Below are 25,239 nucleotides of genomic sequence, written 5' to 3' on the forward strand. Positions count from 1 at the left end.
AACATATTTTATTGTTTCAGGTGAGATGTTTAAAAATGAAGGAGAAAGTACAATTATTTCTCTGGAAGCTAAGCAAATGATGTCACCCATGCATAAGCAGTGCTTTGGTGCTGATTTAGTACACCAAAAAAAAAAAAAAAAAAAAAAAAAAAAGAAATTATCTGCATGGGTCCAGTAGTGCTACTTAATTTCCTTTCTGAAATGTTTGAAGGTCACCCAGTAATGCAGAGCAGCCAGATCTGCAGACCATGCCATTGCTGTGCGCTGCTGCCTCCTTCCCAGCTGCACAATCTCCATGGAAGATACTTGGAAACGACCCAGAACAGGGTTTTATTATTTGCTCCCCACACAGGCAAGTGCTGAAGTCACTGCCAAGCTGGGTTTGTCATCACCACCTTGACTGGCATCAGCCCAATAGCAATACTGGTGCCTATCACTCAGCGAGGCTGTTAAAGCGTCTGGGTTCACACACACACTCATAACTCACTGACCAGCTCCAGACTGCCTTACAGCATTGTGGACCGGCCGTGGTCCATTGACCCATTGCCTTAAATTAAAAGCTCTCCAAGTCTGGAATCACCTCTCAATCCCTGCCTGGGCACGCCAAGCACCAGACTCAGGCAGGGTAGCCAGCACAATTTGAACAGCAGCAAATACATCATGCTAGTCCAGCTTTTCAACCAGCTAGGCTTCCTTTCCCCAGGTATGCACCCCACAAAAGCCAGGCTGTGCTGCAGCAGGCTGCTGTGTTTCTAATTAAAAGCTCTGATAAAGAAGGTGCATGCAGACACCTTAAGGTTTACAGAGATCTTGAGATGGAAACCCTTGGGTGATCTCCCAAACCATGCTTCTGATGAATGTAAGGACCTGCAACTGATGATCTCAAGAGAGATGGGATAGAGGGATCTGCCCTCCTATAGGCAAAGAAACACTGGAGAAGTGCACACAAATCCTGGCTTATCTAAGGCTTTGGAAGTCTCCTATAGTATTCTCTCAGCTCAATTGACAAGTTATGGACTGGATAAGTGGGCAGCAAGGTGGGTAGAAATGTGGCAGCGTCATCAGGTGCAAATGATGCAAGAAGTCCAGATGTTGGCATCCTTTGAGGGCCAGAACTGGCACCAGAGTTCGTGGGCACCACTACTGATGACCAGAAAAATGGGGCAGAGCTCCCAGATTATATGAAAGAGGGAGCAAGCAATTCATGGGAGCAGCAGGGCAGCTGCTCAGAGGGTTCCCACTATAAAACTGGGGTGGCAGGAATATTATGCAGCTCGACAAAGGCAGAAGTGAAGCCTAGCCTCTGGGATGAGCTGCCCATGAGAAGGGGCAAGCAGCTTTGCAGACAACAACCTGGGCATTCTGGCAAAGAAGTCAAACAGAGCCAGCTATGTGTCCCCACAGCAAGGATTATCTGCACCCTCAGCTGTACATCCAGGGGAGTGACTCCTTTCCTCTGCACAGCACTCATGTACTGCCTACAGTGCTGCCTCCAGTCTCACTGGTCATAGGGATAAACCACAAGTCTAGACAACAGAAAGAGGAAATAATACTCCATTGTGATCACCTGGTTTCCTCTCAACAAGAACATTGCATCAAAAACCCCAAGTACAAAAATAAGTTCCAGATTCATTGCAGCCCAATGCTGTGAAGGAGCTGAAGTGCAAAGCTGGAGACTTGCAGTACCCTGGGATAAAGATGGGGATATTGGAACTGCACAGAGCCTCTCTGTGCTACAGACATGCACTCTAAACTTGTTCTCCATGTGCCAGATCACACAGAGCAGATGAAGAGCTGCAATATGTTATTATTATCATGATAATAAAAATAATAATATACATGTTCAGCCTTAGGCAACAGAAGCATCTCAAACACCAGCATTTACAACTGTACTACTGGAGCTCTCAGTCCCTTTCTATTAAAGAGCGTGCCATGTGCTCCTCCTCCACTCTAGGTCTGCACTTTCCATCCATAATTCAGGCAGTGTTTTTGTTTGGCTTCAAGGCAGGTTACTAGCCATTTTTCAGGGCTGAAGCAGAGGCCAGCTTCTTCCCACACACAATCACATAGCCCCAGGGAGGTTGCTTGGACCCCCTTCGTAGGGATTGATTTCCATCTCCATATTGCAGCCTTGTTGCTTTACTCAGCCTGGAAGTGTGCTTCCCAGCAGCGCCTCTGCCCTCCACCACCATGGCACAACGGCTTGCCCATGTGATGGATCTCAGCAGGGCAGGAGATGCACAGGCAGCAGCAGCCATGAAGGCAGAGGCCTTCCAATACTTGAAGGGAGAATACAAACAGGAGGGGGAACAGTTGTTCACAAGGGTGGATGGTGATAGGACAAGGGGGAATGGTTTTAAACTGAGACAGGGGAGGTTTAGGTTGGATATTAGGAGGAAGTTTTTCACCTAGAGTGTGGTGAGGCACTGGCACAGGTTGCCCAAAGAGGCTGTGGATGCCCCATCCCTGCAGGCATTCAAGGCCAGGCTGGATGTGGCTCTGGGCAGCCTGGGCTGCTGGCTGGTGACCTGCACACAGCAGGAGGTTGGAGCTGGATGAGCACTGTGCTCCTTTGCAACCCAGGCCATTCTAGGATTCTGTGATTCTATGATTCGCCAAAGGAAGCCCATGCTGAGCATGGGGCTTCCTGCTGAATTACGTCACAGTTTCATTCTGAATGGAATGTGGGTGGAAAAAATTTCCATTGGAATTTCAGAAAAGGTCCTAAATATAAACAAAATATTCTTCTCTTTTTTTTTTTTTCTTTTTTTTTTTTTTTTTCCTAGGGGCAGAAATTTATTCAGGCCACTTTCTGAACATTTTCCATTCACTTCAAGCTTTAAAGACTTTATTAGTCCAGAAAAAAAAAAAAAAAAAAAGAAAAAAAAACCACCCAAAAAAATGCAGCAAAAGCATTCACTTTTCCAGGGAGAGCACGTACCAAAAAAATAGAAAGCAAAATATTTTTGTCTGGTGATGAATCCTCATCCCAACTCCAGACAAGCTGCTTCTTTTCTGCCTCACTTTCCTCCCCGGTAAAATTTCCATTATTATTATGCAGCCTAAAACTGAGCAGAAAAAGGGGGGAAAAAAAATATAATAGCCCTCAGCATCCCTTGAGAATTTCATATAATCACAGGGCTCCAGGAACTGGAAACTTAAAAAGAGAAAAAAATTAAAATAAAAAACACTGCAAATCACACAGGACTCAGCATAAAATTGTCGAAGTTGGCAGCACCATACAAATCTATGGTATTGTGGGTTGGATTTATGGGCAAGAATCCTGAGGCTTTGGACTGTTTTCTTCGCCAAGCCCAGAAGCACAGGGCTGTTTTCTGTCTGGGGCGGTGGGAAAGGCCTCACAGTGCCTCTGCCCCACTCAGGTGGCCTCACCCCCAGCAGGAACCTCAACCATGTCAGGCTTCCAGGACCTGCAAGTTCCACATGAAAAGCCAGCTCCTGCTAACAGCCCTTGTCCTTGCTGCCCAAAGTTGAAACAAGCTGATAGGGGCAAACAAAGAGGTCTCTATTAGCCCGCTCAGGGCATCTGCAGCTTCCCTAGGTAAAAACGATGGTGACTGCAGAGTGGTTTAGCCGAGGCAGGCAGCTGCAAAAACAACGTCTGTGACCACAGCCTGCACGTTGGCGTTCGCTCCTTAAAAGATGTTTTGAGCAGAGGTTGGGTTTCTCTCTCTCTTCCTCTGGTTGAAGGAATTGCACAGCCTGCATTTATTTATTATGGTTCATACAGAAAGCTCTGTTTTTCTGCCTAGGAATGTTTCATGGCTGCTTTCCGTGCTGCCAAGGCAGCCTGAAGGCCATCGTCCCAACATGGTTATGGGCCACCACCACCTCCTGCACCCATCACACCATTCTCAGTGCCCAGGGCTCTCCTCTCTTGGGGACACCATTGGGGGCACCATCTGGGTGCTTTGCCAGGAAGAGGCACCAGCAAGTCCAGATCTCCAGGGCTCTTCAGAGAATCATAGAATCATTAAGGTTGGAAAAGACCACTAAGATCATGTAATCCAACCATCAACTCATCACAGCTATGCCCACTAAACCTTATGGCCATATTCCACCCTCTCTGTCCCCAAGCCCGCAGCAGAGGTACCCTCAGTAGTGCTTATGGCGAAGCCACAAGGCAGCTCTGAAGTGTGTTTGATGACAGCTGGAACTTGTAGGCAAAAAGGGAATTCTGGAACTGTAGAATCATGGAATGGCTTGGATGGGAAGGGACCTTAAGGATCATCCAGCTCCACCCTGCCTGCAAGAGGTTGGCTTGTGATGGCTATACACACTCCCCCATACCACACTAGGGTATGTTTCAGTGTTGCTGAATTGTCAGCTTAGCTCTGATTAGAGTTTAGTTCTTTCAATGACATTCACTTGCGTGTAATTTCTCCCTAGCTCTTGTATCATCATTGCCATGATTCTGTTGAAGATTAAGTCCTTAAGAAGAGAAACGAGGGAAATCCCTTCAGCTAATGAGCTGGGAGGACATTCATTTCTCCAGGCCCAGCACAAGCAAGGCACGTTCAAACCTAGTCTGGGACTCACCGCAAGACTTTCAGGCATCACTTTTTTTCTTTTACACAGTCTCATCATTGCAGCCCTACTCACTCAGATTGAATAGCAGGCTGTGCTCTTGTGGTGCCACTGAGCCTGCTCCATGCTGTGCCGTACTGAGCTTCACCCAGTAACCTACTCAACAGGAGCAGAAAGCACTGCTGTGTCCTCCCACCCACCCCAGGTTTCTGGTTTTGCCACTGTGATTGTTCCCATGGATGACCCTTGCTCCTCATACCCACGCAGCTCCCTGAAGAGCCAAAAAGGTAACTCGGGATGTGGAGGAGGTTAGTAAAGTTGAAAGCTTTTCCTCCAAAGTTTGAGAAATATTTTACCATATGGGTTCAGTTTCCTTAGCATTCTTTGAGATGCATGGCACACGTTTCTGGTAAGACCTCTCTCCTTACTTCATAACCACTGGCCATTTAATTACATGTAAATTGCCATAAAGTGATTAGATGATTACATGATTAGCAGTGGGATGATGAAGCCTGGAAAGTACAATGTAATTGACAGCTAAATATGGTGCAATTTCTTATTCCTTAACTCAAAATTCAATTTACTCCATCATTAATCTTGGGTAACTGCAAATTCTGGAGGAACAGCTTATGATTTACGGAGCAGCACAACATTTGAGCAGTTCCCTGAGGGTGGCCCCATGGAGACAGGCAGCTCTGTGTGTAGCTCCAGATCCCAGCCATGCCCAGACTATACAATACTTGCATCTCCTTCTGCTGCTGCCCAGTGCAAGCTCCCACGGGGGCATAGCACTGCTTATTGACTCTGCATGCCCCATCAACACCAACGAGTGCCACTCACTTCTTGCGTGCAGAGGCAGTGAAAGCAGAGAGCAGGTAGAGGTGCACTGCAGCCATCACCAGGGCAGCCCCAATGGGTGCCGTTCCCCAAGTCCTGCCTGCAGTGGGGATAACTGGGTGGGAGCACCATCTGTCCCTGCTCACATTCTGCCCCTCAGCAAGGTGTCCCCAGTACCTTACCAACAATCCTGCTGGTGTGGGCACATCTGGACCTCTTGTGTGCAGCCTATTTCAGTGCAATCTCTTTCTCTAGCTGTTATCTCATCTTTCTCCCACTCATGAAGAACACAGTAACCTCCCCTTTTTTGCTGAAGTTGGGAGGCAGCCCCAAATTCCTCCCCCAGGCCAGATATCCCCACCTGCATGGCAAGAGGTTCAGCTCCACCTCCATAAGGTTCACACACCCAGCTGGCTTTCCAAGGCTGCTCCTAATCTTCCTTGCTTGGAAAGCAACCCTGAGAGCCTTAGGGCTGACAAGGGGAGACTGTTGGGTGGGAAAGGCCCACAGGCCCACACAGAGCTGTAGAGGCAAACCACACTGCACTGGACCCAGCAAGTTCAGCCCTCTGCTGCCTAAAGGCATTGGGGTGGTGTAGCTGGTCCACCAGAAAGAAATGAAAATCAAACTTCTGAGTATCAAGCAAAAAGAATAGGGGAAAAAAAAAAAAAAAGAAAAGGAAAAAAAAAAAGGTGGGCAGGTCCCTTGTACTTTGTAGCATGTGGTGTTTATTAGATATAAACTTCCACAAAAGAGTAGGAGAGCATAGCTAAGTCAAGATGCACGGTGAGGGTATCTGTCTGGGGTCCCTCCCACACTTACACGCCTTTCTGTGCACTCACACCCATGTTCTACTTTGCTGACACACAGGTATAGCTCTTCTGTTGGTTAGAATTACTTTTAATTAAAAATATATATGAATTATAGAGTGCAGGCACAGCTTGGAGAGGAAGGGGAAAAAGAAGAAAAGAAGAGAAAGCAAACTTCAGTTTCAATAAACTGAATCCTATGAGTCAGCCGCTTTACTGGCTTTGTAACACAGGAGGACTTACTCCAACCTCCATAAATAAACTGTACCAGGAAATGTTACACCTGAAGAGCCCTGCACAGACATTACATGAATTTGCTTTTCCTATTCTTCTTGCCTCCACCCCCCTTGGCCTGCCATGTCCATTTCTTGCTTTGTTAAAACACACTCAATAGCTCAGCATACCCAGCCATGTATCTCTTCTCTTTTTTTTTTTTTCTTTTTTTTTTTCTTTTTTTTTTTGAGAGAGAGACAGGATGAGAAAGAATTTCTGATAAAATAATCATGGTTATCGATTTTCCAAATGCTGTTTCTCCTCTCTCTGCCTGCACACTCTCCTTCCCTCCTCCCCCTCCTCCCATTCCCATGAGCTGTAGTGCGCCAGCAGCAGCCAGGCTGTGGGCCCTTCCAAACCCTTCCAGGGTGTCTGTGGGGCAGCTGGTGGGCTGAGAGACCGGGAGATGGGCAGATGGGAGATGGAAGATGGGAGATGATGGGGAAGGCGAGAGGGATGAGGGATTGGCAGCGATGGGGAGGTGCTGCTCATTGGCTGTGTGTTGGGGATGTGATGTTTTGGGGGAGTAGGGTCCCGCTCACAGTAAATCACCAGCTGAGGTAGGTAGCCTGGCTTTCTTATTTGTGGGATAAAAGCACCTTTTTGCCATTGAAGAGTGATGATGACCACATCAATGGAAAAAAATAAAAAGAACACTGCTCTAAATTCCACCCTTGGTTAAAAAAAAAAAAAAAAAAAAAAAAAAAAGGAAGAAAAAGAAAAAAAAGGCTGGTGTCTTTTTTTCTTTCATTCTTTTTGTCTTTTTGTCTTTTTTTTTTTTTTTTTTGAGAAAATGGAAAGAAAATGTATATATATATTATTATTTATTATATAACATTGTCAACATCAACACCACAAAAAAAAAAAAAAAAAAAAAAAAAAAAGTAACATCATAGTTGTTTTCATCCCAGCACTCTGGCCGTGTTGAGAAAGGCAGCAGGAGTCACATGTCCCTTTGGGAAGGAGAGGAGCAGGGGAGGGCCGGGCAGGGGAGGGCTGTGGCAGAGACACGGGCTGGGGGTCAGCGCTCTACTCCCCTGGTTTGCCTTCAGAACCAAAGCACCAGGGGGGGCACATCGTGCCATGGCCAATGAGTGCTCCATGTGTGCTTCCAACCGTTGGCACGGTCAGCGTCTGTCCCTCTCGAGTGCTGGTGCTGAACATTCGCTTAAAGGAGTCTTGCAAAACGCTCTCATTTTTGTTAACGATGGTGTGTTGGATTTTTTTTTCCCTTTTTTTTTTTTTTTTATTTTCCCCTCGGCTTTTTTATTTATTTTATTTTATCTTATTTTATTTATTTATTTATTTATTTCCCATTTCCATCGACTGCCTCGTTAGCTGTTCTCGCTCCACTCTGGCACCATGCCCACGCCGTGCACCGAGTGGTACTGGTGGGGCGAGAGGGTTCGAGGCACACCGTGGGAATAGAGGAACTCTGCAGGCTGCAGGCTGCTGGGGGGAGACTGGATGCCGGTCTGAGGTCCGCACTGCCGCACGATGGGCTGGTGAGAAACCGAGGTCTGGTGCTGGAACATGCTATGGGTGTCTCCTATCTGGGGGGACGTGTGGTTGGCCACGCTGCTGAGCCGGGGCATCAGAGGCCCTGAGGTGAAGTGGGCAGAGAAATGCTGGTAGGGTAACCTGTCCATGGGTTGCATGGCAGACACTGTGCAACTGCTGTAGGATGGCACGCTGGGCCACGTGTTACAGCTGATGTCTTCCAGGCTGGGCACGGGGTCCGTGGGGGGAGCAGAGCTGGCGTACATACATGCCTGGCGCTGGGCTGATTCAGTCCTGTACGAAGTGTTCAGTCCCTGTTGCTGGGGGTAACTGGACCTGTAGAAAGGATCCTCTTCCGCCGGTGAAGTTTCCATGTAGGGCTTCTTGTAGGGATGCTCGGTGGTGGAACATTCCTCATCTGTTGGGACAGAAAACTCCTGTTAGCAAACAACAATGCCATGCCCTCAGCTGAACCTCCCTCTCTGCAGGCTGCCAGGACCGTCCTCCTTCTACCAAGGGCACAGCCCACGCAAGGCTGAGGCAGACGTGCCCTAACGGCCATCTAGCTCCAGTCCCTCTGCTGCAGACACATCTCCCAGTGCTGTCACAGCCCTTCCTTGGGACTGTTCTGAACAGATCCCACTGAAGCGGCTCATCGTGCCTGCTGGGCTGGGGAGAGAGGGATTAGCTGGGAGCTCCGGGAGGAGAAGCAATGTAATTTGCAGAACGGATCTGGAGAAGTATTATTTCTGGTGATACCCCATGACACCAGACTCCTCTCCGTTGGCTGCCAGCACATCTCCTGCCTGCAGACACAGCACCCTAACAGACATCCCCATTCCCAGAGCTGATACTGTTAATTAAAAGCTTATACAATTATACACTTCTGTGATAAGTGATACAATAAAAACTCCACTGTGAGAGCACCAGCTATGACAGAGGTGAGGCAATCAGATTTAACAGCCCCAGCCTTCAGCTGTGCCAAGGGGAACATAAATCCATGCAGGGCTGTGTGCTGGGGCCAAGCAAAATGAAAAAGTGAATTTTTCTCCAAACAAGGCACAGCTTGCAGAGCCCTTTGTTTCCTGCAGCATCTCTGTGCCAACAGCAGGAAGGAGATAAACAATGTAGGTGAAATCTCTAGGGGGAGTAAAATGAATAAATGAATATGCACTTATTTATTCATTCACAGGGTCATCAAATGAAATCCAGCTCTGCTGGAATGAATGGCAGAGTTCCCAGGAACAAGAGCTTCACCGAGAGATTTTAAGGTCAGTGAGGCAAGGAGAGGAGAGCTTGTTCTGACCCACGTTAGCTTGGTGCTCCTGCTCTAAGAGCAGGATTCCTGGTGCGGGCAAAACTTGGCACTCCATCTAAAGGCATAACAATTGGAAAGAATACCACCAAGAATTGACCCTTACCGCAGTAAGCAGCCATATGTTTCTCTTGGAAGCTGCACCTGCTCTGCTTGTAATATAACCCATCACCTCACTCAAATGCCCGCCCAGTGCAGCCAGCACATATAGGCACCAAAGGACAGGAGAGCCACGCATTGAAACAGCATCTTTGGCACAGCCAAAATGGTAAGTGGGTGCAGCAGTGTATCACTGCGCTCACTTCTGATGGGGTTTGTTGCATAGGTGAAGGTGACGAAAGCTGTGAGTCCTGGTTCTGAGCGTGGTCCATCACAAAAGGCACATCTGCAGTACCAGCCGGAGTGCTAGCTTCTACACACAGCCTAAAAGCTTTGGATCCTTAACCCACCACTGAGTAATAAGAACGCTGGGGTGGAAAAACAATGTCTTGTAAAATGAAGCATTGTTCTGCTAATAAAATTTTCAGCATTAAACCGCATTACTCTGCTGGCGTTAGAAGCCGCTGGCTTGGGGTTTGACTGTTTATTTTATTTTATTTTTTTAAGTATGAAGCTCAAAACAGTCAAACCCTGTTTTTCCATTGTGCTGAAGTGTGCCTGACTTACAACCTGAGGCTGCTGATTTTTCCACTGAACCCAGACGTTCCACTCCCTGCTGCAGCACAGCCAGGCAGGGCTGCAGAGCCACAGGTCTGCTTCCAGAATGCATTGCAGGTGGAAAGAAGAAAACAAAAACAACCAGCACATGAGTGGAAGTCCTACAGCTGCCTCCTCTTCTTTATGAGCTCCAGCAAGTGCTCTGCTGTTCTTTCTAGACCCGTGCTCACTGATGTCAGAAATAGGAGGGACACTGGTATTGTAGTTCTTAAGGACTTCGAGGGGACTGCACCTATCTCCAAAGAGGATGTTAACAGAGGATCACAACCCATCCTAACAGTGCCTGCCTGCCCTCCAGCTTTTCCTCCTACTGCTTTTCCACCTCTCACAGTGCTAAAAAAAGAGCCATCCCCATTCTGGGCAGCTCAGAGCCAACCCAACTGCTCTGGAACCTGGACAGTGGGTCCCCAGGCCACAACCCTCTTCCTGAAGGTTCTCTCACATTCTCAGCAGGGCATAGTGGAGAAACCTGCTCTGCTCTGCCTTTACTTCTTGATGCTGGTTCCCTAACAGCCCCCCTTGTCCTTTTCCCAGTGGCACACCTTCGGGAGATGCTGGCCATCCTCTGTGTTCATTGTTGTTCTTGGAAGCCTGGGGTGGCAACCAGCTCTCGTGAGCATCCCCTTGATACTGCACAAATCTCCAACAGCAGAAGGTTCTGCCAAGCAGGGGATGCTGCCAGAAGTGGATCCAAGGAAAATGGAGCCTGCAGAATGTGTGGAAACTGGCTCCCTCTTAGATGATCTATCTAATGAAGGAGTTTGAATGAGAGCATAAGCAGTTCCAAGATTTCCGGTATTTACTACTTCCAGCTGGATTGTAAATACCACACAAATGACTTTTTAAATAGAATTTTCCCAATTCCAGGATTAGATCTATCCAAAATGAAATGCAAACATGTAAAATCTCTGGACTTCAGGGTACCCAGGGCCCACCTCTTCCCCTTGTGCAAATCCCCTGCAAAGGATTGCTCCTTTCTAATTCATGACACTCATCTCCATGGGATAAAGGACAATGAAGAATGGGACCCAAATGTTTCAGTTTTTAAAGCTCACTCGCACTTCCCAGACATTACAGTAGGTTTGTCCCAATTTTATGAGGGACAGACAATGGCTGATTATCATTAATGCTGTTGTTTTGCCCATTCTGGTTTCTCATCTGAATCTAACATGAGTGGGAACAGCCAATCAAAATGTACAAAGCCAACGAGGGCTGTCAAAGAAGAGAAGGATGGACTCAACCAAAACGTGCATCCCTAAAGGGCAGACAAGTCATATTTCCTGGGACATGAAACCTAAGATGTGTTGTGGCCATGGCAGTTATTTTAGCAGTCACATTGCTTGCAGTGGCTGCATTGCACTGCAGGGGAACACAGAAAGGGATACAGGGCAGAAAGAAAGAAAAACAGCACCAGAAGCTGAAGGCAGTAAATGGCTGGTACTGCCTGCAGAGGCACAGAAAGCATCAATCACCTGGTGAGGCAGTGGAGTATCTGCATGAAGCACCACTGGCCTCGTGAACACCTCCTACCCTGGAGGCAGGCTCCTCTGCAGCCAATTGCTCCAGGCTTCGAGCTACATCTGCTGCATCCTCCCAGGCTGCAGACACCTCCGGCTGTGAGGTAGCTCAGGGCTTGACCAACTCATTGCAACTCCTAAAATGCTGGCAGGATGAGAAGAAGGTCATCCTACAGCTGGCTTTTATTCAGCCCTGTTCCTACGGCTTCTCCAAGAGAAAGAAATCCCATCTCCCTGTGAGGAGGGAGAAATCAGCTTGGTAAAAGGTCGGCCTACCCTAACAGTGCCTGTTCTTGAGGAAAAGGGAGAAAGGCACTGCTGCATCTCCACCAACCTCAGCAGAACAAGAAGAAGATGAGTGATATATACTTCCCCATGGGCAGGGTCACATCCAAGCTGAGTGGCTGAACGACACAGTTCTTGCTGGTTGGAGCCGGTGGATTCTGCCGCATCCCTCTTCTCCCTCAGAGTGCCAACATGACAACTTTTATAACCTCCCCCGGGAGAAGCTGTTCCAGTCGCCTCCTGTTCAGCATCACAAGCATCCCAGAAATCTGCCAAGTGGTTGGGATTGTGTAAGGCTGGGAGGGAGCAGAGGTTTAGAGGGATGACTTTTTAGTTCACAGGAAGTCTGAGAGAGAGGATAACACAAGGGAAAACAAGCCCTGATGCCCTAGTTGGGATGTGGGGCTAAAACGAAAGTCAGAAAGCCAGCTGCCTGCTGGCAAGTCCTTTTGGGCTTCTCAAGCACAGCAGTGAGACAGCAAGAAGTGGAGAAAAACTAGAGAAAAGGCAAAGATTTAACAGATCTTTGTTGCAACCTAAAAATCCACATCAAGACATGAGGCCACTGCTTAGGAGGATACAGTTGTGGAGTTCATCCATCCATCCCAGAGCAGTCCAGGTGAAATGCCATAGGCAATGTCAGTCTGGAGCTAGGATTCAACACAGGACAATTCAAGCCTTCAGGACTGCTATTCCCTAGCATTCAGCATGGTCAAAAAGTGCTTAGAGCAGCAACCTGTCACATCATACTGGGGTCATTCCCAATGCCTTGACCCCGCGTTCCCACCCAGGCACCAGGAATTGCCACATTGGTGCTCTGGGATGTGTCCTTCCTTCCTCACCCAGAAGGGGATCTGCTCCCTGAGACAGAGGAGCCTTCAGAGATAACATCCCTGCTGCTCTCCCCTAATGCAACCCCATATCAGATCTACAGAGTGAATCCATCTTGACTTGACAGCTAAGAACAACACTGTCAACCACAGAGTGAAATCTTGGTCTCAAGTCACCGAGAAAGGAGAAGTTGAATAAGGTGCCATTTAGCTGCTCAAACAGACCCATTCTTTACCAAGCCTAAACGAAGAGTCACCCTCCTGATTAGAAGGGCTCCAAAGAAACACCATGGGATGTCAAAGCTGGATGGAGCACTATTCGAGAGCCTATCTTTGAAGGCGGGGCTGGTATTTGCTGCAGAAGATACAGACACCAGCTGGTCTTGAACACAGCCAGATTGCCCTCTGCCCCTAGGAGCACTTATCCATAACCATAGCCTCATGAGAAGGAAATCATCTGCTGGAGACAAATCCTAACCTGACTGAAGAAGAGCCAGTGCTTGAGGAGTTGATTGGAACTGCACACACTCCTACCTACACTTTTTCTCCGATGAGAAGACTTATTAAAATATATGCAGAGAGACTGCAGTAGGAAAGTAGGAGAGGTGTGAGGAAGAGTTTGGTATTTCGCTGAAGGAGGAGATGTTGCAAGAGGAAGATAAATATAATAGATAAGATTAGTTCCCCTAGTTTAATGCAGATCCTGTTCAGCGCTAGAAGAAAGTGCCACGCTCAGCCTGAGTTTGAGATGAAACCTTGGATCACGTTCTGATTTATCTGAGAAGAATTGCTCATCCCTCAGTTTTTGTTGTTGTTGTTGTTTTAATTAATTTCACTTTGCAAAGCGCTGCTTGGCAGCTGACGTTGGCTCTCTGTTTCCCATTAACTTTGTGTTTCTTTCCTTTAAGCCCCGTGACTGTTTTCGATTTGCTGCATGCATGGGAGGGGAAAAAGCACAGCAAGGGGAGCAGAGGCTCAGGCTCCTGAGACACACAGCTTGGGGAAGAAGGCGGTGGTGTCGGACAGGACGCTGCTTCTCTTTGATTAAAGCATTTGGCGGCTTTGATAAAAGGCCCTTAACTGCTTGTGCCACTCAAGCCATCGTGGAGATAATGAGGAGCCGTCGGCCCTACAGACAAGGACGCGCTTGGCCAGTCTCCTGCACTTCTGCAAGGGCCACGCAGGCCAGAAGGGGCTGGGGAGCTTATTATGGGGCAGATAGTCGTCTCTTTTGTGACAATAAGAGGAAGTGAGATAATTGAGGGATTGAGGGAAACCACCCATGGAGACACCACTTAGTGGGAATCCCAAAACTGGAAGGAAACCTCAGCTGATTCCTTATCACTTTACAATGTGGAGGCAAATGATGAATTGCCCTGCGGTGCAGGGACATGCAGATTGTCCGAAGGGCCGCTGCCATTTGGGCCAGCTTGTTTTATTCATGTTCAGTGGAGGGGAAGAGGAACGTCAAAAGCTCAGCTCCCAGGGCACCGAGGCTGGATCTCAGGCTGAGACACCAAGGGCCACTGTGATCTCTTGTCCCATTTCCACCATAAGGCTTAGTGGCAGTCCCCCCGTGTCCCAGCAGCTTGCACCCATCATTCTACACCAGGATGGGGGGAGCAAGGGTGATACAGCTCACTCGGACCTCAGGGGACACTCTGGAAGTGCACTGCTGTTCCTTACTCTCTACCCACAGCTTGGATACTGGCTGTATGAGAACCAGGGTCACCCCACCAGCTGGAAGACTCAGAAAATTATGCCTCCATTTCTCCCTCTTTGGCTCAGCTCCACAACATGAAAATATTAAGATTTCTCAACAATTTTTGTTTTGCATATATACATGTATGTCCACAGATGCAATGCTACAATACTTGGAGGACTTACCAAGGGTGAGACCTCTATTTCCACTGCCCTGCTGTCCCATCTGCCAGCACTTCCTGGCATCTGCCACTTTCACCCTGAGTCTGCACTGCACATCCCAGTGCCCTGGGGTTAGGATGCTAAAAATAATGGCATGTGGCTTGCTGATAGGACCCTGCAGGGAAGCAGGAAGATATCTGCTGTAGGAAGAGGCTACCAGGCTGGAGCAGTACTTCGTGCAGCCAAATGCTGTGGTGCGTGCTGTCTCCTTTTGGCTTTTCCTTTGCACCAAGTCCAAATCCTGGAGAAAAGTGAACCGGGTAGGCAGCCACAACCTCCTGCCTATCCCATACCACTGCCCTGGAAATTCCCTATTTTCCTCTGAGGGTCTGGGCCTGATCTCATGTTTTTGCTTTCCCAGTCCTGAAGCATTTCTGCATCTGGGCACACCCACTGCTCTGGGAGGGGAAGGGAGAGCCCACAAAGTGCCTGCTCCTGCCTGAGAACAATTATCCTGCTGGTACCCCGGGCTCTTCACGCCAGGACGAGCTGAGCAGTCAGTGTAAAGTACTCACAGTGTGATCCCTCAAGCTCTGTCAAAGCAGGTCAGTCACGCCAGAGGGGAATGAACATGGATATCATGATTTTCAATCCCATGCCCCGCTCATTAGACTGAGCATTTAAGTGGAAATGCTTTCTGCATATGGGCAAATGTCTTCCAGCCGTGAGACTTTTAGACAAAAACCACAAAATCCAAGCTGTCAAGGTATCTACACTCAGAGATTAACCCTAACTGAGGGCTACAGAGACAGATAAGTCAACTTTATCTCCAGCACCAGCTATCTTGCCAAATGTGGATTCAGCACGGATGGAAGGTGCCAGCAGCTGCTCCCAGAGGAAAGAATCCAGGATCCCACAGGTGAGAAGAGTTTTCTAGCCCTACTCCATGCTGCTCCCCGCTTCTATTGCACAGCACTCAGCCCTTGCCCATCTTCAAGAGGCACCACAAAGCAAGCCAGAGCCTCCCATCCCACAGTGAGAGAGTGCTACAAAGTAATGGCCAAAGTCATGCTAGGGAGGGGGAAAGTCACAAGCAGCAGTATTGAAGGCCTGACCTTTTCTCTTGGTGCAGTGGTAGATCTGGCTGTGCTCCTGGGAGATTGGGTAGGGGTTGGCAGGTGGCAGCAGGTCCTGGGAGGTGCTTGACACCCCATTCTCACACTGGTACTGGGAGCCCAGGTTGGAGGAGGTGGAAAGGACCCTGGTCTCACCACTGAAGGGGCTGTGATTGGAGGACACTTTCTGTCTCACTGTGCTCCTGGGAACAACTGGGTACTCTTTACTAAAAGCAAACAAACAAACAAACAAAAAAGAAAAGCAGAAAAGCAATCAATTAATAAAAAGAATTGGCGAATTAATAAATGAAGGCAGCACATTAGCGTCATGGTGTTGATGAGACTTTCAGAGAAATAGAGGCGCCCCTCCCAGGAGACTGCAGCCCCATCACATGTTGTCACTGCAGCATTCTCTCCCCTCTTGCTCTCCTTTCGGTATCTTTCTCCTTGTATTCTTGCCTCTTCACCACTTTTATTTTACCCACACTTAAGATAGATATATGAAGTCATAGCAAAATACATAAGATTTATACATACACAGTATGATGGCATTTATGAATCACTTCCTATTTATATCATATACATGAGCATGTATGTAAATAAAAAGCTCATTTCCATCAAGTTGCTTACAGGGAATCAAGCTGATGTGATGGTGGATTAAATATTTAGGTCTACTTTTTCCCTGTGTGGTTGCTGTCCCCATTCCCTTTCCCCAGGCTCTTCCAGCCTGGTTGTCCTGAATGGGGATCTCTGGACCAGAGAACAAGCTCCCTCCCAGAGTGCTCGGAGAAATAAAATATCACGAGGAGCCATTTGCCTGAGCAAAGCCACTCCAGGAGGGTGAGCACTGATGGAAAGTGTGGTTTGTTTCCTTGTTTTGAAATCCGGTTTGAAGCGATGGTGCTTTGCCAACAGTGGCTCCAAATCCCTCTCCTACAAGAGCATACAATGTTTTAGAGACATTTCTCCAAGCACATTGGCAACATGTGGCAGGACAAGATTATTCTCACAGGAAAGAGTAGGGGGCTCAGAGACCAGAGACCTCAGGTGAGACACTAACCTCCTCCACTTCCACAATGGCCAGGCACTTGCTGAATCCAAGGACTTGCTGGGCTCAGAGCAGTCTGAACCAGAGCCCAGATCACAATACAACTTCACTCTTTGCAGCCACAACCTCTGCAGCAAGACGGCTTAGAGGTGCCCTGCTCACCTGCCCAAGGGTAGATCCTCCAATCCCATCTTGAACGGGCTCGCCTGGCCACATATGTGTGGAGGAGGAGCCCTGAATCTCCTCTTAGGCCTTTTAGAGAGGACCTATCATAGCAACAACTCAGAACTTATTTACAACATTTAACAATACCAATTACATAAACCTACTCTCAGCAGGGAGCTTTCATCCAAACCACTGCTGTGGTGACTTCCAGAACCATTAGCAACAGAGCTGTTACAGAGGGGAAACTCACCCAGGAGCTCAAAACCAAGTGAATGTGTTTCTCATTGTGCCACAAATGTTTTCCAAACCCCAGGCACTGGTGACTTGCCAAGCCTACACCAAAGGTGGGGTTCTTACTCCACCAGCCCTGCAGCTCCTTCCCACAGCTGACCAATCATGCAGCTTTTTGCCTAAAAGTGAATTTCAGGCTGTGCATGGTGAACAAAAAGAGAGGTGGGCTGGTAGGAATGTGGGAGGAAGTGGGGACTCATTCTTTGGGCACACAAGGCAGTAATGGGTGCCAGGAGGTGCTGTGTGCTTCAGGAGACCTCTTCACCAGTGGGCAGCTAGCACCCACGATTCTATTGCATGAGCTCCTGCTGGAAGGTCAAGAGCTATTACCTTCAGACCTCCCTTCCAATAAACCCCCTAAGTACTGTGCCTCTCAGCCCTACCAGATTATAGCTTTGAGCTGTCTGCTTCTGCCATGCTCCACCTTCACAAGTGGGTCTTCATGGAAATGGTACCAGCACAATGCCCAAAGCTGCCATCCTCACATTTCCCTTAGGGAGACAAGATGCCCAAAGCTGACTCTGCTTCCTGATCAGACTGCTATGTGGACTGACTCATTCGTTCTTCGTCAGCTCACAAATCTCTCCCAAATATCATAGAAACATAGAATCACAGACTTGCTCAGGTTGAGAAAGATCTTAGAGATCACTGAGTCCAACCACAACCTGACCATACTACCCTAACTCTAACAACACTCTGCTAAATCATGACCCTGAGCACCACATGCAGATGGTTTTAAAACACATCCAGTGACAGTGACTCAACTACCTCCCTGGGGAGCCTATTCCAATGCTTAACCACCCTTTCTGATACCCAACCTAAATCTCCCCTGGCACAGCTTGAGGCCATTTCCCCTTGTCCTGTCACCTGTCACCAGCAAGAAGAGACAAACTCTGCTCTCTCCGCAATCACCTTTTAGCTATTTGAGGAGGGCAATAAGGTCTCCTCTCAGCCTCCTCTTCCCCAGACTAAAATGACACAGTTCTCCTTTTGTTTCCCCAATGGAGTGCCTATGAGCTGCCACAGAGGAGGGACACACTGTGGCCTGATGTCACACCATGTTTACTGTGGCTCTTTTGGAGGACAGCAAAGCTGAATGCTGCCACAGTTTCTCCCTTCTGGGGTGGAGATATTGGATGCCTCTATTGGATGCCCTTTTGCAGGTGTTTCTTCCAGTAACCTCTCACAGGAGTTCACAGGGACCTCCGCTTGCATCATGCTCTTGCTGTGCAAAGGATCATATAACACAGAGAAGCAGCCCTCACCCTGATGCTGCTCACCTATAATGTTTTCCCTGTCACTACAGAGAGCTGATAGTTTTTTATTAATAAAAGGTATTTCCTATCTCTAAAGGAGCTATGTGCCTTAAGCTGCAATATTTTTACCCCAAAGTACCCGGCAGAGGTGGTGTCAGGGTCCCACACCCTAGTTAAGCACTGGTTCCTTTCCAATTGCTTTTCCCAGGGAAACCACAGCTTCTGTGGCTGTCAGAGGAGTATGGTGCTCCATAGCATAGCAGGACATGTGCTGGAGGGAGAGCAGTTGGAAACACCACATTTCTCTTCCCAGGATCCAGGGACTTCTCTTCAGACAGAAATATTTCCATTTCAGTCAAACACACTGGGTGTTATTTTTGCCCCCAAAATTAACAATTTGAGGAGTGAGAGACAGGAAACTAAATATCAAAAATATTCTCTTCCTTTCGCTTTATTTTTTCCCTGCTGTCAAAGGCAATTGTCTCTGTATTTCTATTTCTCTGTTCCTTGCAAGCTCTGAGTTCTAAGAAAGAAATTGCTTTGGTGCACTACAGTCATCTTGAAACATTTGTACTATTTCCCAAGAACACAATACACAGTATACACAGCCACAACTATAGTCTGCCTTTTGGTCTTTAAAAATCCATCCTTTCTTTCCTTCTATCCTTCTTTCTTTCTTTCCTTCTTTCTTTCTTCCCTTCCTTCTTTTCCTTCTTTTCCTTCTTTTCCTCCCTTCATTTCCTTCTTTTCCTCCCTTCCTCCCTCCTTCCCTCCCTCCCTCCCTTCCTTCCTTCCTTCCTTCCTTCCTTCCTTCCTTCCTTCCTTCCTTCCTTCCTTCCTTCCTTCCTTCCTTCCTTCCTTCCTTCCTTCCTTCCTTCCTTCCTTCCTTCCTTCCTTCCTTCCTCACTCCCTCCCTCACTTCCTTCCTTCCTTCCTTCCTTCCTTCCTTCCTTCCTTCCTTCCTTCCTTCCTTCCTTCCTTCCTTCCTTCCTTCCTTCCTTCCTTCCTTCCTTCCTTCCTTCCTTCTTTTTCCCAGTGAATACCTAAAAGTTACTAATCCCAGAATAGCCAGTTGCAATCCTGGGCCACAGTTTAATAGAATTAAAGGTTTCATTCACTGCTGGCACACAATGCTTGCTGTGTCCAGAATTATTGCTGTCCAAAAAAATGGCTGAGAAGCTGGGAAGACTGACTGCTGTGGTGAGACAGGAGGTTGTCTGCACAGCAATGGAGAGATTGCTGTTCCTGAACAAGCATGAGCAACAGTTCTATATGGGATCATTAATGAACTACATTTTAGTGAAGAAAAAAAAAAAATTAGAAGAACAAAAAACTTTGGTTCAGGAAAGAATTTGCAAGGGAAGAGATGTGACTGATACACTTTGAGTTCAAGTTACTGCTAATGAACATTTGGTTACCAAAGCTCGTGTATTACAACAGCAGAGAAGGACTGGGAGGAAGCAGGAGTGCTGTGCAGGGCACAAAACGAGCTCTGCCAGGTGAGATTAGCAAAATCCTTCCCACTGTCACATCTCATGGCATCTTCCCCCTTCCCTGGCCAAATGACACCCTCACCAGGACACGATGAGGTCACTTACGCCACCAATTCATATCTAGAAAGGATTCAGAGGAGGAAGTTCAAGGAGGTTTTGTAATCTTAGAGTCATAAAACTGTGTGGCCTCCGCACACTAATAAAACCTGTGGAAAATGATAAATGTATGTCTTCACAGAAAATGATAACTGTATATCTTCCAGTTCACTTTCCTGCTTATCAATGTGTTGCAAAAGAATAGTGAATTTTCAACATATTTTCATGTGCAGACTTGGAGTTCCCTAATTTATAAGTCACTGCATAGTAAACATAGCTAGCAGACAAAAACAAGAAGTTTAAAATCTCTCCGTAAATTCAGTTTATAACTTGGAATCTTCTGTGTTGCAACATCCAGTCCCTGGTGGCCCTAAGCAAACGGTTCTACTATGGCTCTTCTGATATTTCTGCCACAAAGCAATGGGTACCAGGCTTTTCAGAGCTGTTGCAGTAACAGTAATGAGAACACAAAATAGCCATTAAGTACTAGGTCCCAAAGATTTTACAATATTTCTTTGAGGTCAGGATGAGACATGAGATGGAAGAGGATTTCCCTATGGTTTGCTGCCATGTTTTCATATTTATCCTTTGGAACCTGTAGGCTCAGCACCATCTACAACTTCTTTGTGATGGCAGCTCCTACCCTCTAGGCTGACCTGTGGTGTATCAGTGGCCAATACTGGATCCCTCTTCTCTCCTTCTAAAGCATCATAAAATTTAAGTCACCCACTCAGCACCGATGGATGCGGTGATGCAGGATCAGATCCTTACTCCAGATGTGCAAATACAACTCAAAGTTATTTGATTTTGTATTACCCAGGCCACCAATTTTTGTCCTTCCTGCTGAGATTTGAGAGTAGGAAAGAAATGAAAGTAAGCCACAGAAGATATAGAGAGGAAGAGAATATAAGTGACTGCAATAAGTATAACATCTCCCAGGAAAAAAAAAATACCAGCAAACAATTGCCAATTGTCACTGTGCATTCATTTCAGCTTATTTCCAACACACTGTAATAAAACCAAACCTCTCTCAGGAGACTGTCTGGAGAGTCTGAGGTGGATAATCTACAGCGTGAGAGGACAGACTTAGAGGGAGGGGGACTACTGAGTACTTCCTTCAGTCTTAGCGCAGATCAAATATGACTGCTCTCTGCATGGGGACTGCAGGCCAGCCCCACAGAAAACAATGCCCCAGACTGGATGTCTACTAGAATAAGTCCAAATATCCAGAGAAATATGGAAGGCTGTTCACAGCAACAGCCTCCACCAACACATCAGATGTCCAGACCTCCTCACCAACTTGTGAAGCGGACCAACACAGCTGTTTTGGGGGCACATCTGTGTTAGATACCAATGCCCCTGTCACTCACTGAGCAGGGTAGCACAAAGAGCCCATTGCAATGAACCCAAAGAACCAACAGAGAAATTGCTGGAAATCCAGAGCTCTCATCTTCAGGCAGATGAAAAGCTGGAGTGCCACAGACAAATACTGCTGTTCGTGTAATAGGAACTCGGGAGGGTAAGGAAAATGGACATTGGTCAGAGGCAGCATCAGCAGACATCGATGCTGGGCAGAACTTCTGCAGATTGGGTCCTGCTGAACAGATCCAGCAGTGGGAGAAATTGCAGTACCCTGTGAATATCTCACTTTAAAAGAACGGTGGATACCCTCCAGTGAAATCCGCAGAGTCTTATTCTGGATTTCATCTGAATCTCATCAAATTCTGCAGAATTCAGCTCAAGACTATGGTTTCCACCGGGGTTTTGACCAGGAAACTTTCCTCAGGGACGTTTGCTGGAGGAAAACATCATCTCTCCAACAGATGTTACAACCCTGAACCTTGCACAGAAAATGCTTCAGACAGTATGTAGCCCTTGGGAGATTTCAGTGATGGAAGATGGGAAATGAAAGTGGATGTAAAGATGCAAGGAGAAGATGCAAGGAGAACGAGGTTGTTTGTGGTGGACTGAGACCTACTTGCAGGAGACAGAACAGGGCCCATCAGTCCAACACGATGTCAGCAAGTTGGGGTATATCACATTTTTAGAGCCTAAAGGCTCATCCATTTCCTCTACAGGCAGGCATCTTCTCTGCTGTACCAGTTCTGAATCATGGCACTGTTTGTATATCCTGTGAGTCTGGCCCAGTTTCTGTTCTCAGTTACACCAGGAAATATTTGGAATAGTTCCAAAGATTACTGTCGATTGATGCCAAAGGAAGCAAGCTATGGCTCAAAGTCCTTGATGGAGAAAAGACATCCTTAGCACTGAGCCACATCTGTGAATCACGCTGCCGCTCTGCCCTCGCTGGGCGCATCGCTCTGGGCCTCACTTAGAAAAAGCTCAGGGCAGCCACCACAGGGGCTGAGAGCCACCCTTCCACCTCACTGTCTTTCCACTCAAAAGCTTTCCCAATGAGGAGCTTCCAGGACTAATTGCAGCAATTCCAATGAACGGTAACAAGGGGTTGAGATTTCCAGAAGCTCTTCAGCACCCATAGCGATCACAGCAGACAACAGGAATTGCAAATGATCAGCAAAGTTGGCTAAAGGGTTGAACGGAATTGCTCTGTCACAGTGCCCTAGCCCCAGACCCACTGACACTTCTCCCCCTCTGTCTCTTCGCAATTATAGATTAATAAGATAAATAAAAGCCACAAATTGCATGCAATCTCCCAGCTCATTCTGTAGCCACAATCTATTAGCACAGCTCCTCTGACTGCCATGCATGGAAAATTGTTAAGGGTGAAGCCCTACGCTGGCATCTGCAATGCAGACCTCATCATCTGAGAGGATTTCTGCTGTGCATTTTGCTCTTTCTTCCCGCACCAAATTCCCTTTGGCACAGGCAGACTAGCCAGAAGGGATTTCTGCAGTGCAGCAACAGGTCTGAAAGAACTAGTTCGCCTGATATTCCCAGCACCACAACCACGTGGTTCTATTCACCTGATTTATGCCTTTCAATTGCAGCATGACCACAGGATGCAGATGTAGTATAACATATTCCCTATGCATTTCCCTGTAGTATGTTTTGTTTTGTTTTGTTTTTTTTTGGTTTGGTTTGGTTTTTTGTTTTTTTTCCTAAAATAATCAGGAAAGAAAAAAAAAAAAAAAAAAACTGACTTCATGCTTGGAAAAAAAAATTGGGAGTTAAAAAAAGAATGTTGTCCCAGCGCACTTATCCCATCAGAGAAACAGCTATGGGGTCCCACGTGCCTCAGGAAAGAAAGGGGGGAAGTGAACTTGTGTCAGGAGTCTGTTTGTGCTGGAATTGGGATCTCTCGAGCTCCAGGCTATTTGTTCTGAATGAAATCATCTGCTGCTGAAAGGCTCAGTAACACTCCTGAATGAAGTTTTCTACCTACACCGACTTATTAACTTTTCTTCTAGGAAACCAGAGGGGGAAAAATCACCACGGAGGTCTTGCAAAAAGGAGCCATGGAGAGGGCTGGGCTCACACACATCCACATCCGCCCCACAGAATGCCCATCCCTGGGGGGCTCAAGACAACGTGCTGCTCTTTCTTGGCCACAGCGCAGATGGAGATGGAGGGAGAGCCCTCAACAAGGCACCTGAGACCTGGCTCTGAGCTCACACTTGGCTCTACAAGTTGTCTTCCTTCCCCACTTTGTCTTCCTTCCCCCAGCCCTTGCCATCTGCCAAAGGGAGGTGTTCAGCAGAGGAATTGGCATCACTGAGAGCTGCTATACACCACTGCAAGACCTTAGCTGAGCAAAATAATGTTGGACCCAGTAAGCCAGCCTTTGTCCTGTGCTCACATTTGCTGACAGCCACAGCTCTTCAGGTCCAGGTGGAGCTCCTCTCTCATAACTGCAGCTATTGAAAGGCAGACGTTTACTCTAAGCACATTGTTCAGACTACAAGCAAGGCAGGAAGGGTTCCTCAGCCCAACCTACACCCATATCACTCATGACACTCATGTCACCACCTTCTCAAAAGCAGTTCTGCTCTCTGGAAGCCCCTTTTGCACAGAGAAAGCCCAGAAACACAGCCAGGGGTCTCTGCTTCTGGATGGTATCTTCAGCTGCCACTGGGTCCGTGCCCCAAGAGACACAGTAGGATCTGTGCTGGGAGCACATCTCAGGGCTCAGGCCTCTCTCCAACACTGCCCCAAGGCATGCAGGTGATGGGGATGAGAAGGGGAGCACTCCAACCATGCTGGAATGGCTTCCCTCAAACCCACACAGCCTGCTGGCAGGGTTCTCAGCTCTGCTTTTGGCTATGAAATGTCCCTCTGCACTGGAAGTTAGGACACAGTTAAGACAACAAAGGTGCTTAGGCTTTCCTCAGCATGAAAAATTCATTCCCTCCATGGCTACACCCCCTAATGAGATGATCAGTGACCTGATGAATGTCAGGTCACCGCTTCCCAGTACTAAAGGCTGTGCACTGTTTTGTAAAAGCGTGTTTTTTTTTCCCAGCTACCTTCTTTTCCCTGTTATGAAGAAACTGCCCTAAAAGTATGTTCTCTGAGAGCACACTCAGCCATCACTCCCTCGAAGCCCATGTACCAACATCTGCCAGCCAGTGGAGAAAACAGCCTCACTACACGTGTGCATACACACATACATTGTACTTAAATATATATTTATATATGAAACATAAAACCCCAAACGTAGGTTGAGCTTCTCTAACATACCCAGTGCTGAATGGTTATTTATCTCATGTATACATCACTTATGTATCTTTCTGTACATCACTATCTATCTATACATCACTTATATATCAAGACGTGTCTTGATATATTAATACATTTTGTATGGGTTGCGATACAGAAAAAGCCCACAAACGTGAGTTCTGATTTGTCTGTATTTACAACCCTGGGTGTGTCTTCATCATAATATAATAACCCAAGCCTGCTCTCTTGTTAAAAAAATGACATCTTTGTAATGGTACAAAATTATTTCTGTGTAATCCGTATAGAGGATAAGTTATTAAGGAAACAAGCATCAGAAATTGTCCTATTAAGTCAAGGCTGTGGATTTTAACCCTTTCCACCATGTCAGGTCTGGGCATGTGTGTTTATATACTCCAAGTGCTTCTGTTCACTGTATCAGAGTATGACCACAGGCCCCACAGAAAAATGCCAAGCCATTTTTAGCACAAGCTCAGCATGGCTAGGTGCCATGCTCTTCATATGTCATGAAGCCCTTCTAATAGTCCTCACTGTTTTGCCTCCTCCCTCCTCCCTTCAGAAACCCCACAATGAATGTAAACCTTCAAATCTTCCCATTGGCCATAATGAAAGGGTAGTTTAGCAG

General features: G+C 47.2%; 1 protein-coding gene across 7 annotated transcripts in view; it reads right to left on the minus strand.

Annotated features, from left to right (window-relative positions):
* Positions 1-7,276: 7,276 nt before the first annotated feature.
* The window catches only part of TBX5 (T-box transcription factor 5), a 41,000-nt gene continuing 23,037 nt past the window's right edge, over positions 7,277-25,239 (minus strand). For all 7 annotated transcript variants that reach the window (XM_052689822.1, XM_052689829.1, XM_052689825.1 and 4 more), the window contains 2 exons: positions 15,610-15,836; positions 7,277-8,385 (listed from right to left, as the gene is read on the minus strand). In XM_052689822.1, coding sequence (XP_052545782.1) covers positions 7,802-8,385; positions 15,610-15,836 — 811 coding nt within the window. In that variant the 3' untranslated portion in view covers positions 7,277-7,801. The remainder of the gene's footprint in view (positions 8,386-15,609; positions 15,837-25,239) is intronic.

The sequence above is a fragment of the Tympanuchus pallidicinctus genome, unplaced genomic scaffold (genome assembly GCF_026119805.1).
Source record: "Tympanuchus pallidicinctus isolate F22 unplaced genomic scaffold, pur_lepc_1.0 scaffold25, whole genome shotgun sequence".
Classification (NCBI taxonomy): domain Eukaryota; kingdom Metazoa; phylum Chordata; class Aves; order Galliformes; family Phasianidae; genus Tympanuchus; species Tympanuchus pallidicinctus.